The 16,460-nt window shown below is 45.7% G+C and overlaps 1 protein-coding gene across 1 annotated transcript in view; it reads left to right on the top strand.

The window, feature by feature from the left end:
• FRMD4A (FERM domain containing 4A) overlaps positions 1 to 16,460 on the top strand; it is a 193,233-nt gene that overhangs the window by 75,708 nt on the left and 101,065 nt on the right. Inside the window, exon 2 of the mRNA XM_026033314.1 lies at positions 7,902 to 7,967. Within this exon, the coding sequence (XP_025889099.1) occupies positions 7,902 to 7,967 (66 nt within the window). The remainder of the gene's footprint in view (positions 1 to 7,901; positions 7,968 to 16,460) is intronic.

The raw sequence follows: 16,460 nt of genomic DNA, 5'->3' as shown, positions 1-16,460 counted from the left end.
CAGCCCAAGAGCACAGAGGATGCTGTGACCAAATGTCTTAGAGCTGCAAGACTCTCTCACTGCTGCCTTACAAACAGGGAGAGATCCTGCTTGGAAGCAGAAACAGTTTTAACCTGCAACTATTTTGTGTCTTTTTTTTTTTTTTTTGTCTTTTCTGGCCAAGAAAGGGAATCGAGAGAGTTGTGTGGGAGAGAGTCAAACATATCAGGAATCAAATGCATGCATTAGGAATGCCCCCTTCCTACGAATCAGCACCAAAGCAAAGAAAGGGTGCAAGACGTTCTGGTTTCCTTTGCATCTGAAAAGACATAGATCTGCATTATTTTTAAGAAAGAAAACAATACGTGACATAAAACAACACAACCTTGCTTCTAGTGAGGAAACCAGGCTGTCCAGGAAAGAACTTTCTTATCTCAGGATATTACTGAAATTGGGCCTCTGAGGCCAGCGGCTCTCGCAGCAGTGATTTAGAGGTCTGTTGGGTTTAAACCCTGCTCGGTTTAAAATGCGGCGTCGGAATTAGATTTAATTCTAACTACATGGCTCAAGCACCAAGTGTTTTGAGGTTAAGATGCGGCGTTCTCAGCTTTAAAGTCTGCTCGAGAGTTATTGCTTGATGTTGTAAATGGACTTAAGGACCGTAGGAGACGGTTTTTCATTTCGGTCCTGATACAGTAAGCCACTTTAAACACTTGCTCATGTCACCCTGAAATAAAGGGGATTTATGTACRTGGTTAGGGGGGCTTTGCTGGATCAGAGCATTTCTGCTGATTGCTGTTTATAGAAAGTGTGAGAAATAACCTGCGCAGATGTTTCTGGGCGATTGGGGAGCCTAAGAAAGGCTGGGAAATGCTGCTTGCGGCCGCCAGGAAGCAAAGATCCCTTCGGCAGGCCAGGAATTCTTTTGTCAGCTCTCAAGACAAAGCAGGGAAATTGCCAGGTCACCCAGCGTTGTGCTTTCCCTAACTCCTGCCCCGTTATTCCCCATCTGCATTCAGAGTGCTTCCGCATTGCAGGCATGGAGAGGGGCGACAGGCACCCAAGATGCGGGTCTTTCCCTCCTTCCAAGTCCACCCGRAGCTCCTTGTCCTAATCTGCGGGATAAGGATATGGATTTTTCAAGGGTTGGGACAAGGAGGCTCACAGGGAAAGCCAAAGGCCTCACATGCAACATGTCCAACCAGCCCTACAAAGCCTGTGGGAGATGCTACATGATCTTCAGCTTATTTTTGCTGGCCCTTCCTCCTGCTCGTTACACTTCATGTAGCTCTCAGAGCTTCAAAGCACTTCTTGGGCACAGAGAGCCATGAGACATTACAAGTGGTACTAGCTACCAGCCACTGCCCTGCACTTCTCTTTGCAGCTCCACTGTCCTAAAGTGTCCTAAGATAGCTCCACTATCCTAAAGGATGTTATAGGATTTACTGTAGGACGTTCCTTCTTCTTTAGGAATGTAACGTTATTTCTCCTCCAGAAGTCCTGGCTGCAAGATGGCAGGTGCCTGAGGATATGGCCAAGAGATCCTTCCTAGGGGAAAGCCAGCTGGCTTGCAGTTAGCCTCTCCTACTCCACATAAGCCTTTCCAATGCGAAATCATCACATACACAAATATAAATGGTGGAAGTGTTGTCCACTGTGCTTTTATGCATTTCAGTGATGAATATTTGTGCTTTTGCACTGTGTTATTTCAGAAAGTTCAGAACTGTGTCCCTAAGCTTTGCAAATAAGACAGGCAGTATAGACTTATGCTTCCTATATTGCCATGAGCCTTATACCAACTTAAACTAATTTTTCTCCCTCTTGAAAAGAATTACAAATCAAAGCCTTCCAATATTRTTTCAGAAAACACTCATTCATGCAAAAGGCAAAAACCAGGACCATGCTCCATGTAGATTGTGTTGCAGTCCCTCAGCCTCATGTTCCTTGTGACTGTCCCCAAATCCTCAGAGTCTCAGCTGGACTTAGCCTGCCCAGTTTGGCCCTTTCTGGGGAGGAGGGAAAGCAGTGAAAAAGCCTGAGCCCGGGAAGCAAGCAGGCACGAGCCRTGCCTTGAACTGCATGGAAGCACATGCCGGGGCAGGGATTGCAGCATGAGGTGCAAGCCTCTTATCTGGGAAGGGTGAATCGCTTTTGCACAAACTATCAATTCATCCTTCTCATTTAGGTCTTGTTTCCACCGAGTCCCAAACAGGGGATTTCCAAAGCAATTAAGCCACTGGGAACAGTGTCCCCTGGGCAGAGCCTGGCCAGCTTCCCGGCCATCTGGGAGAAGGATTTGCTCCCTCTTCCTACTAAGAGCTCTGGCGATGTCCCCTCCACATGCTCCTAGCTCCGGACATTTGAGCAGAGCTTGGCTGAGTCAACTCTTGGGGCCTGCAGAGTCATCCTCTTCCTCACCACAGCCACTGCCATTATTATTTATTAGATGCTGGTCAAAAGCAGCTACTGGGGAGGATGCTCTGTGAATACACAGAATGAAGAAGAGAAATTGCCCTGTCCTCCAAGATCTTGATGTGTGAGCGTTAGACAAGAGGCGGCAGATGAACATGAGCAAGCAAAGAGGCAGGACTGGTCATGGTGACAGGCAGCCCTTTGCAAGGCTGGCCCTGATTCAGCAAAGCCAAGTGCTGTTTCATGCATAAAATAAACAGAAATCCGCTACTTTTTTCCTCTCTCTTTGCAAGTTAAGCATTGCCAGTACAAAACAGTCAAGTGGAGGCAGCACGTTTAATCTAGTARTTTGTTTTATTTTAATCAGAGGACCATCATCTCTCACTATCTCCTTTCAATGGGTCTGTCCAAAGACCAGCCAAATGGCACTGATTTCTATGTATTCAATACAATAGTTGCCTCCTAWATATGCAGCAAGCATTTAAGAAATATTCACCGTACAATTATAATTTCTGATCTGAGTCGTGGAAGAAAAAACGGTATCCTCTTCGTTTCTGCAGTCACTGGCTAATGAAACGTGCCGTGGATATTTATAGAACTGCCACTGTAAATAGCATTCACGTTTGGTGCCTTTGAGTTATTTAGTATGAYGGTGCTTTCACCAAGGGGATTTTTTTCATTTTTGAAAGGGAAAGGTTCCCATTGGAGCCGTTTCTTGCCGTCATCTCTGCTGTTTGCATTGGACGTAACAGCTAYGTGGACAGTTAGTGATAATTTAGTGGCAAAACGACTTGCATCCAGGGATTAACTGAGTGTGGTGTGTGGTTTTCGGACAGTTTATAGGATGCTCCTAGGCAGTGTTTGCAATTACAACAAAGATAAATAGGGAGCAGGGACATCGCCRGGAGGGTTCGTGTAAGATTGCAAAACAACTGTCAGTCTGTCTTTCCTAGGAAAACCTTTATGTAAATATTTGCATGGGAGACTCCAATTGAGATTTAAATCTGATGCCTATGACACAGGTAACTAAAACATACTTTCTTTGGAATGAAAAAAAGTGCTAAGGTCCAGAAGAGGCAGTGAGTGCCCACAAGAAAGGCTTCCCTCCTGCAGCAGCCCTGTATTCTGAATGAAGGAACGTATAGCACAGCCTATGCTGCCACTGGTGGATCTCAAAGCATTTTGCAAAGGAGGGTAGCATCTTTTTTGCCCATCTTCTAGATATAGAAACCAAGGTGCCGAGAAAGCGTACTTTGTGTGTGTGATCAGCCTTTAGCCCAAGTCTCCTGAACACTAATCCAGGACTTCATCCACAGAAACACATTGCTTCAGCTCTACACGTGCCTTACAAGTACCATCTGTGTTTGTGTATTGGAGATATGTTATTGGAGATATCTTATCTGAAATTGTCTTTATATATTCAGGCACATAAATGACRCGACTTTCTAAAAACACTCACATTCAGTTTCTCGAGCAGTCTGGGGTCATGTTGCACGTGTAGGCACTGAAATAAGTGGCAGATTTTCAGAAGAATGTGACGTACCGAACTGTTTTGAAAAAATCTGTTATGTATTTTGGTGCATAATTTCCATCTGAGTTTGTGATGTCTGGCCCATGAAATCCGTTCTTTTGGCCCCTATTCACATATGAAATATGCAGTACTAACATATGGATGAACTGCCACATTAAGGAATTTGTCAAACGGTCCCACCTCTTCACAGTTCATGAGATCTGTGAATATTGATTATCATCAATAATTTGGAGATAAGCAARCTTCTTGTGGATACAGCATCCTGGCTGCCATGTGGAGGGTCCTCCTAGCACAAGCACTAGAGCCCAACTTCAGATATGAGAAAACCAAGCAGCAGGTACTGTGCAAGCAGCCGGTATTGTGGAGCTCATTTAGGAATTTTATCCCCTTACTTGAAATATCTAAAAGTTAAGTGATGCAAAGTTAGCTTCCCATAGTACTCAGTGGAAAGAAATAGCATGACTTCTGGGAGAGAAGCTCCATTTAAGATGCCCAGGATGAACTGTCTGACCAGGGGGCATCTCTCTATTTTGATCTTCAAGGAGATCTAGATGGTTAAGTTAAATTAGAAACCTGACTTCTTTGCTTCTGGAGTTAGGGTGGCTGAATCTTGCTCCTCAGAGGGAAGTTGAATGTCCTGTATTATTGATACCAGAGGCCATTGTCACTCATCAAGCTCATAGTGAAGCCCAGGAACTCAAGTGATCAGGAGCAGACTCCTRCACTGCCCTTCCACATGAAGTGTCCTAGTCTTGTATGAACAGCTCTGCCCATCTGTGCCTTAGTGTCTCATAGTTTCCGTTCCCCCACGTCCTTTGGCGTGCAAGAGCCTCAGGAGCTGAAGAACCTCCTTTTACTCTTTCTACACTTCATCTAAGCTCTGGTGCTGCTGAGTTCTTGTTTCTTGACATCCTGCACCCACATCCACATCTAGAGGGCTTTGGTATTGATGTCACTTTTCTGATAACCCAGTGGTTCCTTAACTTGTCCTCCAAGAGTCCACCTTGACTTGTCCCCAGGTTTCTCACAGTACAGCAGACAGGGCAAGATATTGGATTCACAAAGTGCCAGAAGCAGCAGCGTTCATGGAGACAGCCCATGCTAAATCAGCCCCTTCTCACTGTGCCTTGAAAACGTTCCTGTTTCTAGCTCTGACAAACTAGCCAAGTTTGTATTACCCTGATGACAGGAAAAAAGCACATACTGTGGGATCCAGACATCTGRTGGAATAATAAACCAGAAGGGAGGGTGGGAAGAACCATCTTGTTTTAGCTTACATCAAGTAGGAAGTCTGTCTTTTACTATTTTATTTTATTTATTTTATTATATTTTATTTTCTGTAAAGCTTCTTTTATTTCAAAGGGAAGTGAAAAGCATCACGGCTGTTTCTAAAAGGAAATACTGTAGCATATTTCCAGTGGTTTCTGTATATTGTGGCCCCTCTCAGCTTCCAGATGAAAGCACAGACAAAACCTGGTGCCTCCTATTCCACATCCACAGGTTCATCTTTAGCCCATGTTGGTCTCTGGGGCTGGGATGGGCTGCAGTCCTGAGTCCTGGTTCCCCTGACAGGAGCATCAGGGCGTCACAGCCTCTCCTGTCACTCAATAATGATTCATTTTATTCTGATGCTTCTTCTTACCAATTATTTGGGATTTCTTTAGAAAGCCAAGGCAATAAGAGGATTTGAAACTACCAAATTGGAGAATTATGGGAAGCTAGAGAAGTTTCACATGGAAAGCAAGCCCTTTACTACAACACTAAAATAGAAAGTCAAACATTTTGTATAGTTTTCCCTCTTTCCACTTTTGTTTTTTTTTCCTCATTTCCACTTTGTTGTCACCAATCAAGTATAACATGATGATGCAGGAAAACTAGATTGTTGTTGCTGTCTCTGCCATCAYGTTACATATGTGATCAAGTCACTGCTTTATGTCCTGCCTTGGGTATACTCAAAATAAAATCCAAATATCAATGCACATTGACGGCCTCTGGGATGCTACAGATATCTAACAGTAAGAGGCCTAGGGAGATGCAGAAACAGAGCTTATCATCTCTGAGTTTTCACCTCCCATTTTAGCCAAGGCACTGCTTGGTGTGGCATTCAAGGACAACCCTGCACAGAAACTTAGAAGTTTTCTCTTCTTCTGAGAAGGGAAAAATGTTGCCGCTCCCTTCTGTGGAGGCCTGAAATGACAAGCCTCTTGCATATCTTCACAACCAAGCTGAAAACCATTTAATGCAGAGCTCACAGAAAAAATCTTACTCACCAAGTCGTACACCTTATGAAAAGCAATATTTTTTAWAATATAACTTAGCAGAGGAACCTCTTGTAAGAAGACAATTTATTGCCATAGCAGTAAGTGGTTGACATTTATGAGAAGTCTTGTTTTACAAGATTTCCCTTTGGCTTGGATACCAGCGATCCAGTTGTGCTTGCAAAAAAAAATGAGAAGGAAACCAATATTATTTCATAAACATGATATTCTAGAAATGTTCTGGTGTAAGTAACCATGCGGGTTGAGCCTGCTTGGATCACATGGGTTCATACATGGCCAGGACTATAAATCTGAGGCAAGTTGTTGGTTGAAGGCTGGTTTTCACTGAAGTTGCCTCGTGTTGAGCTCTGTCTCACAAGGCCAGCTGGAGGCTCCCGAGCACTGCTGGCACAACTGCATTTTGCTGGGGGGAAGAAGCGGGTCAGAGCAAGGCTGGGTCTGTCCCAGAAAGAGGGATGTGGGACAGAATTGGYCATGGCTGGGATGAAGGTAGGACTGCTGGAGACTTGACCCAGCCAATTCCCACCACAGCAGTGGCCAAGCACTAGCAGGGACTTCTAGGGATGTGGCACAGGCCAAGTTGGAGGTAGGAGGATGTTCTCTTGTCTTCAACAAGTATCTCCTTCATCTCAGCCCATAATGTGCCCAGCACTGGAATGCATCGGGTACTGTCAAACTGCAGGAGCTTGTGACTTTTAACCCTCAGGACTCATGTCTGAAAGCAGAGCTGTCCTCAGTTAATCCCCCAAGTATCCCAGGTCCAGAAAGGAGACTTTGGATCTGGGAGCCAGCCCAGATGTTGCCAGAGGAAAGCATAATGGGTGAAGGCAAAAATTGTCATGCTGCAACCACAGACTACATCCACCCTGGARGCTCTCGAGGAGCCTCTGCTTGGTTTTGGCAGTGCTTGAGGACTTGTCTTGGCAAGAAGCGTCATTGCGATGAGCAGCGGGTCTGTGTAACACTCTGGATTGTGCCTTGGCCAGAGGGTGGAGCGTTCCCTGGAGCTGCCCGCCCGGCCAGGGTCTTGGTGTGCGTGACAGTCCAGGGAGGACAGGGTGCCAGAGGGCTGCCTCTGTGCTCGCTAAGGCTGCCTCATGCTGAGGAAGAGATTTCCAAGAGCAAAAGAGGCTTATGAGGTACATATCCCATTAGCAGGTAGTGGGATTGTTGGCTTTCTTAGGATTGAGTGGGTGCATGCTGAGGGCTTTGCTGAGCTGGAACTAAAGCTAACTTATAGTGCTTCATGCAAGGAAAGAGTCAGCAAAGGCCTTGATTGACTTGACTGAGGCCTTGATTGAGGAGTTTCATCAGGTCATGGCACATGGTGTTTCTTTCCACCCCAATCTACAGAAACTTGAAAGGAATAGTCTTCTGTACATAAAAGTTTTATTGGTAGTATTGTACCACTAACACTTGAAATAAGCTATACCATGATGGAAGCACACCTCTGGACCAAGATAATAATGTCATGAGCAAGTCCTGTGATGCACCTTCAATGGGACGTCTCTCTGGTGTTGGACAGCCACACTGAGCAAGGTCCAAATGAGTATAATTCCAAGGAGAGCAGAGATAGCTGCGAGGAGGAACCTTATTGCAGCCTTTGAGCTTTTTCAGAGATGTCTGAATGGAGTATTGAGTTTTCTGGAAGTTGTTTGGATGTTTCCTCTCCTGAAGCACATATCTCCTCTCTCTTTCAGATGACGGAGGGCCGCAGATGCCAAGTGCATCTCCTCGATGACAGGAAGCTGGAGCTCCTTGTTCAGGTAGGAAACACACCTTCAGCAATGCGAAAATTGCTGCCACTGTGGATGCTGGGGGGAGAAAAGGGTTTTTAGCAAGTTCAGGTAGTATTATCATGCTATGGTCATGTGCTGAGCTCAGGGGAAGGATCTCCAAGGAAGAATCTGCAGGGAGGGTCGCCTGAAACTGCAGCATGGGGTGGCTGTCCTGGGCACCAGTGGGGATAGCAGGACCACCAAGGTTGGTGCAACCCTCCTGGTAAAACCAGTGGATGGTGGTGGAAGGGGCAGGGAAACACAAACATACTTCAAAATAAGTTTGTGCTCCAGCTTCCTTTCTATTCCTTTGAAAAAGAAAAAGGAAATTGGGAGAGGTTTGAATCTGTTGTAATGATGGGACTCATGGARGGCGTCCTGCACTGAGCCTTCCTGACGCTTGCGGTGCTTCTCTCGGAGATCACCAAGGGGTTAATGGCAGGAATTAGAAGAATGTCTTTTCTTTTACTGGCTKCTGGGCCTGGCCGCAGGCAGCGCAAGAAGCAGGAAATGAAACTTCCCAGAGCACTTGGATTACCAACCGCTGGCCGATAAACTCCGGGCAGGCAGGATCTTACTCCAGCAAGCGGCAAAACCTGAATGGGGATTTCTGAGGGCGACTTGAATCACAGGAAATGCAGTTCAGCACTGCTTTCCGGAGAGTTGCTTAAAAAACACCACTAGCAAAATGTTAACGGATGGTATTTTTGCAAGTACTTAGTCACCGAGCTGCCCAAGTGCTCGGCTTTCCGAGACACTCCGCGCACACGTGCTCAGTGCAGTCAGGGATCTCCCAAATTGCTGTGAACAAGCTGGGCCGGTGCTTGGAGAATAACGAGGTCCATGTGACTAATTAGTTTAAGCAAAGCGCGGATGCTGCGGGATCACTGCAAGGCTGTGGGTCCCGGCACGAGGTGGAGGATCTCAGCTCTGCAAGGCTTAGCAGATCTCTCCATGGGCATTGCATCCATGGGCACATCTTTAAATGCTATCTTCATGTGGATTCAGATTCCTAGTTCACATAAATGCTGTTGAAATTTTTGCTGATTCAATGAAAACAAGCCAGCCATTGGAAAGCAGCTCTAATAAAATACTGCTCATGATAAGAATAACCACAGTCTAAAATATAATGCTGAAAATTTATTGGAGCTGGTTACCCAACCTGTCTGCTTGTTTGGGGGCTTCACCAGTAACATCTTGTTTGCAAGCAAGTTGTGAAAGAAAGCACAGTGGAAACTCAGTCAAGGGGACAGGATTGGAAGCTCCCTGCCCAGTTCAGCAGCCAGGACATGAGTAAGCAGCAGCAATACCATGTGATTYTGTTTTTAAGTGTTTGATCACACCTTCAATGGGAATTTCCAGTGATCAATATAGGAAGCAAATTGCTCTGTAAATCACACTAACTAGTTTGCAAGTGACCCATAGCTGAATTTTATTTATACAATAAATTGTTTCACTGTTTTCAAATAACGTGTGAATGGGAGAAAGCCAGAAGGTGATTGTGAAAAATTCATGCTCATAAAAAGCAGTAACCTTTGCTACGTACAGGTTGACCCAGCTCTTTGAACAGCACTATTCTGTGTACACACAGGATTGTGCACTGAGAGATCTCAGCTGCTTTTCTGGTTAAATGAGGCTCTTCAAGGTTCTTCAGCATATTGTATTCATGGAGATAACAAATAGATTGCTTTCGGGTGGAGCGAGAGGAAGAGGATGTTTGGATTCATATTGTGCCTGTGCTACTGATCTTGGTTGCGGACGTGGGGGAAACGCTTCGGGTCGCTAGATCTTGGCTGCCTGCAGAGCACTGATGAAGCCATCAGCTTCGTGGTGGCCTCAGGGTTGCCACTGCTGGCATGAGCAGTGCCTGATCCAGGGAGGTCCCTGAGCCTCCCTCCAGGAGCCACGTGTGCTTGGCCCAYGGCAAATCCCACCATCTAGTCCTTGTTGTCTGGGTCTTGTGCTGAGATTCGAGATAAAAGTTGCTTTTGTAAGTTCTAAGTAGTCTTATATTTGTTATTAGCTTATCTCATAGCTGAACTGAATCAGAAGCTGTAAATAAAACATTCATCCAAACCAGAGCTTCTGGCTGTGACTTCAAAGCTGTGTTTATCTGTGGATATCTTGCCATGAGCTGAAGCTGAGGCTGCTTTGCTGAACATTGTATGTCTTGAAAGAGAATCTTCCATAATTGTGTCTGTCCTTCGCAGACAGATATACGTTGGCTTGACTTGTGCATGACCAATCTGCCAAATTCTCATGTGAAATTTGTCCCTTCCCACCATTGTTCACCTCTCCTGGAAGCTCCTCTGTAGTTYATGCTCCTATGGCTAGTTTAAAAGTGACCACTGGGAGTCAGAACTGGTTACTCTCCCATGAACGAGGCTGAAATATCCCATAACCTGGAGGTGGTTTTATGCCTCTGTGTGTGTGGGGGGGTACCAAGTACCTGCCATGGCAGAAGGATGAGGGATCACGCTGTTTGAATGGGAAGTGAGTGTGTATGTATCCTTGTGGAAAAAGAAAGGAGAAGGAGCCGGGTCAGACGGGGCTAGGGCGATGTGTGCAGCTCCCTTGGCATGGGTGCAGGAGGGTTCCTGGAGCATCTTAAAATCGTGCAGTGACTTGGAGGAGAGAAGATGTATTCCTCTCCCAGAAGAATGCATCTGGGAACGATCAGGGTATGTGCAAAAAGCAGCGTATTGAACAAAATCTACCCCCTTTTTGTCTGCGGATTAGCTGTTGGGTCTCGGCGGTTTATGAATATGTTGCTTGAAACCTATCGATTTATGRCTAATGGGGACCACATGGCAGTCTGCAGGACGGTGGCAGTGGTGGATGTGCTCCTGTGGTCGCTTGGAGGAGTCAGCCTTGGTACAGAGTGACAGCTCATCAAAAAAATACCAAAACGTTTCAGCACCGCAGATTTTACCCCAGAACTACAACAACTTCTCAGTCTGGCCACACATGTCTCTCCAGTGGGATCCCTCATGCATGTTTGCTTTATTTTCATTGTTGATCCCCAAAAGTGAGGTTCTGGCTCAAAGACAGCATTTATAACCCTTTCTGGGAATGCTGGCTGGTTTCAATCTTGGCACGTAATGCGAGGGTTGGAATTACCACCATGGAGTGAGGGCTCCTGCTTTCAGTCAGTTCAGTGATCTCAGCTGAAGTCTTCTCTCCCAAGTTGAGCAGTACAGCAAGAGCAATTAAAAAATAAATAAATAAATAACAGAGGCTTTGCAGATAAAAAGAAAGCTGTTATGTCAGATAAATACTGAAATTTAGAAAGTCTAATCATAAACTAGGCAGAGTATGATCATACGGAAATCTCTTCCTGAGGGTGTGAAACACAAAGCCTGTTTGACTTGGGATTATGGAGAAGAGTTGCATTTGGGATGTGTTTCGTTTGATAAATGCCTGTTGATGCTCCRTTGTGTGTGGCAAGTTTACATCAGATTTTTTTCTTTTTGACAGCATTTTCTTTCTGAGATGCAGCAGCACTCGGCTCCTCAGATCTTCTTACACTGTGTTTTTTTCTCCTTTCTGCTTCTGTTTGATGTGTGTTTAGTTTCTAATGCAAGTTTTTTAGGAGCATGTTTGGCTTTATCCAGCTAATCCTTTGCAGTGGAGCAAGTCCCCCTTTCCTGCTTCTGAAAAAAAAAACGGATTTGCTCACATCTCCAGCACACTATCTGCTATATTACTTCCATGTGGCTGCATATCATTTATCTGTTGCACRTGGAAGGTTTGCATTGCTCTGCGTGAGGGTTTTCCGTAATTGGCAATTTGCTCCTTTTTGGRGGAATATAAACATACAATGAAATGTTCCCCACCTCTTCAAAAGATGACATTATGGTTTTTGTCACCTTTTCAGTATTGCTTATGCTCAAGGAATCTCAGTCAATGGATTTGCCTGTGTTTCACCCCACTCCTGTTCTGCAGAGCGCCAGGCACGGGCAGGATGGGGCTGGGTGACCTGGTAGCCCTTTAAAAGGAGCAGCTTGTGGAGCAGAGCAGAAATGTGGCCCTGACCGTAAATGGAGACGTTTTTGGGTGTCAGAGCCATCCTGGCGATGCGGGAGAGCCGCTGTGGCTCCCTGCAGCGCTGCAGGCTCAGCTCCAAAAGCGCTTTTAGCTGTGGCCAYGGAGGGAAGCGGCACCGGCTGGCAGCAAGGAGCACGTGGAGATGAGGACTCTGCTGTGCTGGCTCTGCAGCCAGCTCCATGACTGCTCTTCCCACAGGACAGACAAATAATCCAGCCCTGGACTGACCTCAAGTAGTGTTTTCCGCTAGGAAAACCCCTTGTGCTGAGAAACTGCAAAATTTGGATTTASGTCATAATTCAAAATAGGCCAGAGCTGAAAGGGTGTTTGGATCTACGTGCTGGAAAGGAGGCTTTATTTTCCCTGTCTGCCATGCTAAGTCTCCCGACTTCAGAAACAAATCCTGATTTACTATAGTGAGAGTAAGACTGTAGTCCAGCTCAGGAAGTATTTGGGAAATTGCAAAGTAGATTTCTGAGCGCCTTTGGCATTAAAAATTACTGAGATCAACAGCTTTGGATTGAGCTGGGAATCTTAGAAAGATCCTGCCAAGCAGTGTCTCGAGTAGGATTTACATCACCGGAACAAGCCGTACGATTTCCCCTCAGCAGCCTGTCACTTCTGATAGATTAACTGTGCTCAGCTCTCCCTGCTGAGGAAAAGACTCCATCCTGACCTTTTGCTAATTCGCCTGTCTCCATCTAAGAGTTTTGATGGTCTCTAGTGTAGCGAGAGTGACTGGAAATGGGGTAAATACTGCCGGGTTTGGTTGCTGCATGGTGGAAAGTGATGGGTATTGCTGGGCTATGGGAGACAGGCTGGCCATGCAGGTCCATGCTCTCATTGAGCAGCCACTGAGTTATGAATATAGAGCCTTTCTGCTGAAAATTTGGCTGTTTACCTGAAAATAGCAGTGTTTAGCACTGTTCTGAAGGATACATGGTGTTAGGAACATCGTTGGCTTTCCTGGACAGCACACCTCCTCGAGGCGCAGCTGTAGATGTTGCCTTTGACCAGATCAATGGATCAATTAAAAAAAAAAAAAAAAAAGGAACAGGAGAACCAGGTCTGTTCACAAACCCCTCGGTCTAAGCAGTGTCTGCGTCAAACTGCTCCGCTGATCCTTGATAAACATCCTCAGAAGGCACCACCACTGCCATCCATGGATTATCCAGCACCTAGGGTCATTCCAGTGGGCATAGCAGCAATGCCCAGGAGGCGCCAGGAGACACTTGATGGCTGATGGAAACATATGGGAGAATCTAAATGTGTGGAACAAGAGCTGCAGACTACCAGCAACCTGAAGGCAGATAAGACAGTTTCCTTGGATATTAATTCATGTGGATTTGCAGCTTTGGAATCTATGAACCAAAAGCTAACAGTGGTTAAGCCTGGAGGAGAGAGTGTTTGCTGGGAAAAGCAAACAGAAGAGCACTAGGACAGAAAAAGAAAGAAATTCTGCATACAGGGCTGGGGAGCAAACTGTTTAGCTTAAGACCTAAGAGGAATTGCAAGCAGAGTGGTGTGTGTGTACCAAGAGGTGACTGGACAGACCAATTTAGATCAAAAAGACTGGTTATGAGGGTAAAAGTGAGACAGGCATGGTAGGCAACAGGTAGCAAGCTGGTTCTTGAAGTTCCCCATGAGCAGGATTTGAAGAAAGGTTTCAAAGGGTTGCGAAGCACCAAGGCACTGATCAAGAGTGATCACAAATGGACAGGACACATGGAGACCCTTCAGAGACAGCCACAGAGAGGTTCCGTGCATGTGTCTGAGATTGTTCTGGTTGAACAGCCCAAAAGAAWTCCCACCTGCTTATAGATCTGGAAATTAATGAAACCCAGCAGGGATAGCTCAGTTCCTCCAGGTTTGTTGCCCAATGGCCTGTGGTTCCAGGTGTAGATTTGGGAGGAGAATTAGGAGAAGATGGGACAAATGGAGGCAGGGGGCAATAGTCATTAGGAGAAAGGTGACCTTGAAGAAGGAATCAGATGGTTTCTGACCAACCTTGCGGCAGAGGGAAGGCCATAGAGGGAGGGATCTGCATGTGAGGTTACCCAGCATGGATCACACTTCCCTGGCACAGCAKTGCTGCGCATCCCCCCCTTTCTAAACCATGGAGTGAAATGAGAGGATGATTTCCAAGGTCCTGCATAATCAATATCCTTATTATCAGTCTTCCAGAATAAATTACATTTAAACTAACGCAGGCTGGGGAGCTATCCATGAGCTGTCAGGAGGCAGATAAGCTGAAGACGTATGTTTATTCATACCACATATACTGAGAGCTGGATATTCTTTACAGCTGGTCAAATACAGATGAAAATATTCTGTGTTTTTTCTCAGTTGTTCCATTAAAATTTGTCAAATAGCTTCAGTGTTGTGCAAAGACAGAGCCTTGCAAACTTGCTGGGATGGCTGGTGATTCTCCCAATAAAATACATGGTGTTTCCTTTAGCTCCAACACACGATGCTGTTGAGAAGGCTCTTCCCTTTCCCATGAGTTAGCTCCTAAGGTCTTGTAGGACAGGCTATTCAGCTGGCCTTGGTGACTTCCCACCACATGTACCAAAACCGAAATTGCATATCCATGTCTGAGGGATGCATTAAAGTGAAAACAAGTCACAGTTGCTCAGAAAAAGCTTCAACAGGAGTTCAAAAAACTCCCTATTGCTCCCACCTGGCTCAGCTGCTCCACAACTTAGCGGTGCTATTCTTGGTGCCAGGCAGGGCCAACCTGGGAGCAGATGATGGTGGCCTTGGAAGTGGAGGAGCAAGCAGCAAGTTCATCTCACTTACCTAGAGATATRTCCAGCGTGGATGTCTCTGAGCTCTTCTTTTGTAGGCAGCAGAGAGAACRGGGCACAGCCGAGCACATACTAAAACAGATCATCTGGAATGAAGCAATGTCCAATTCTCTCCTTGGCCACAAAAGGAGTCTCCACAATCCATCCCTGATGGATGCTCATGCTGTGGATGTTCAAGGATGGTCAGATCAATCCCTCTTTGACTCCCCAACTCCCACTCTTGCATCCTCCTGCACGGGCTAAGAAGCTCAAAGAGTAAATTCAGATAAGAAAATGTTCAATGTGGTACAGGACAAAAGCTGCCTCTTGGCAGGCAATGAAAATGGAAAYGGAAAATTGTTTTTACAGCACATTCTGAGCGAGTAATTTTGAAAAATAACACACGTGCTGGATGATTTCAGGAGATATTGAACACTCTGAAACAAAGTAGCTCTGAAAAAAAAGACTAACAAGGTAGTATAGCAGATTAGTTCTCAATACAGGGTGAAAAAAAAAAGTGCATTTCCAATTTGAGCTAGTGCTTCAGGATGGAGCGTTTCCAATTACTGCTGCCATCGGATTGCACAGTCCAACTGCGAGGCTGACAGTGAAGGAGAGATGCCAGACTGGATTGTTTAAGCTGCGTTACTTGGTTTATAGAAAATGGTTTTCCTTCTTCCCTTTCCTTTTGAATACAAGTGAATGCCATTCAGACAAAAGATCTAAACTTAACATCTGAAAGGCTTTTCCTTCTGCACAGCGCAAGGAAAGCCATGTCCGTGAGCGAGGCTCTGGGGCTGCCCTTCCTTGGGAAGCCGGGAAGGTGTCTCCACTTGGCCAGACACACTGTGGTGCTCCCCATTCCTGCCCTGTGCAATCCCTACCCGTTCCAGTTGAATTAACCTAACGTGCATCAACGTTGTCTCTTTTCTTAGGCCCAGTCTCTTTAGAAATGGTGCAAAATGCTGTCACCAATGATGGAACAAGTCTCCATCCCCATCCTTTGCAGTGTTTCCATCATACAGCCTGTCAGTCCTTCTGTCTTTATTCCAGGGAAGTGCCTACTCATGACACTTGACTAGAGGGGGGACTTTGGGAGATCTGATGTCAAAATGCATTTGTCTCTCTCTTTTGTGGTTTATTTTCCTGAATTCCCTCCTCTTCCCCCAGGGATGTGTGAGCTTGCTGACTGCAGCACTCGTGTGATTTCTCTGCCCGGAGAACAAGCAAGGCGGGCGCAGCGTCCTGCTGCAAGCACGGAGGAGCTGCCTGTGGCATTTGTGTGTGTGTGTCTGTGTCAGCCCTGACATGGGATGTCATCAGGAAAAACATCAGCTTTTCTAATTTTCAGGACAGGGGAGATGGCTCTTGGCTTATAATTGGGTCATGTTTAAAAAAAGAAAAGTATGACCTCATCATGAGAAGCAAGACATGCTCATTCCCCCCTTGCATTCCTTTCCTGACCTCTCCCAGAAAAGAGATCTTTGCAGATGAGAGGCTGGTTGTAGAGCTAGGACAGCTTTTACTTTTCCATCTCTGCACTTACAGCCAATTCATCACCATCGTGTTTCAATGATATCTCATTTGTTACTACCTTTGCAATTACAGTACACACATATGGGCAGAAAGAAGCACAAATTTAAACCTG

This window comes from Nothoprocta perdicaria, unplaced genomic scaffold (genome assembly GCF_003342845.1).
Source record: "Nothoprocta perdicaria isolate Ctin4 unplaced genomic scaffold, notPer1 scaffold_127, whole genome shotgun sequence".
Classification (NCBI taxonomy): Eukaryota; Metazoa; Chordata; class Aves; order Tinamiformes; family Tinamidae; genus Nothoprocta; species Nothoprocta perdicaria.
Note: the sequence above shows the minus strand (reverse complement) of the source record. Positions and strands in the feature narration are given on the sequence as shown.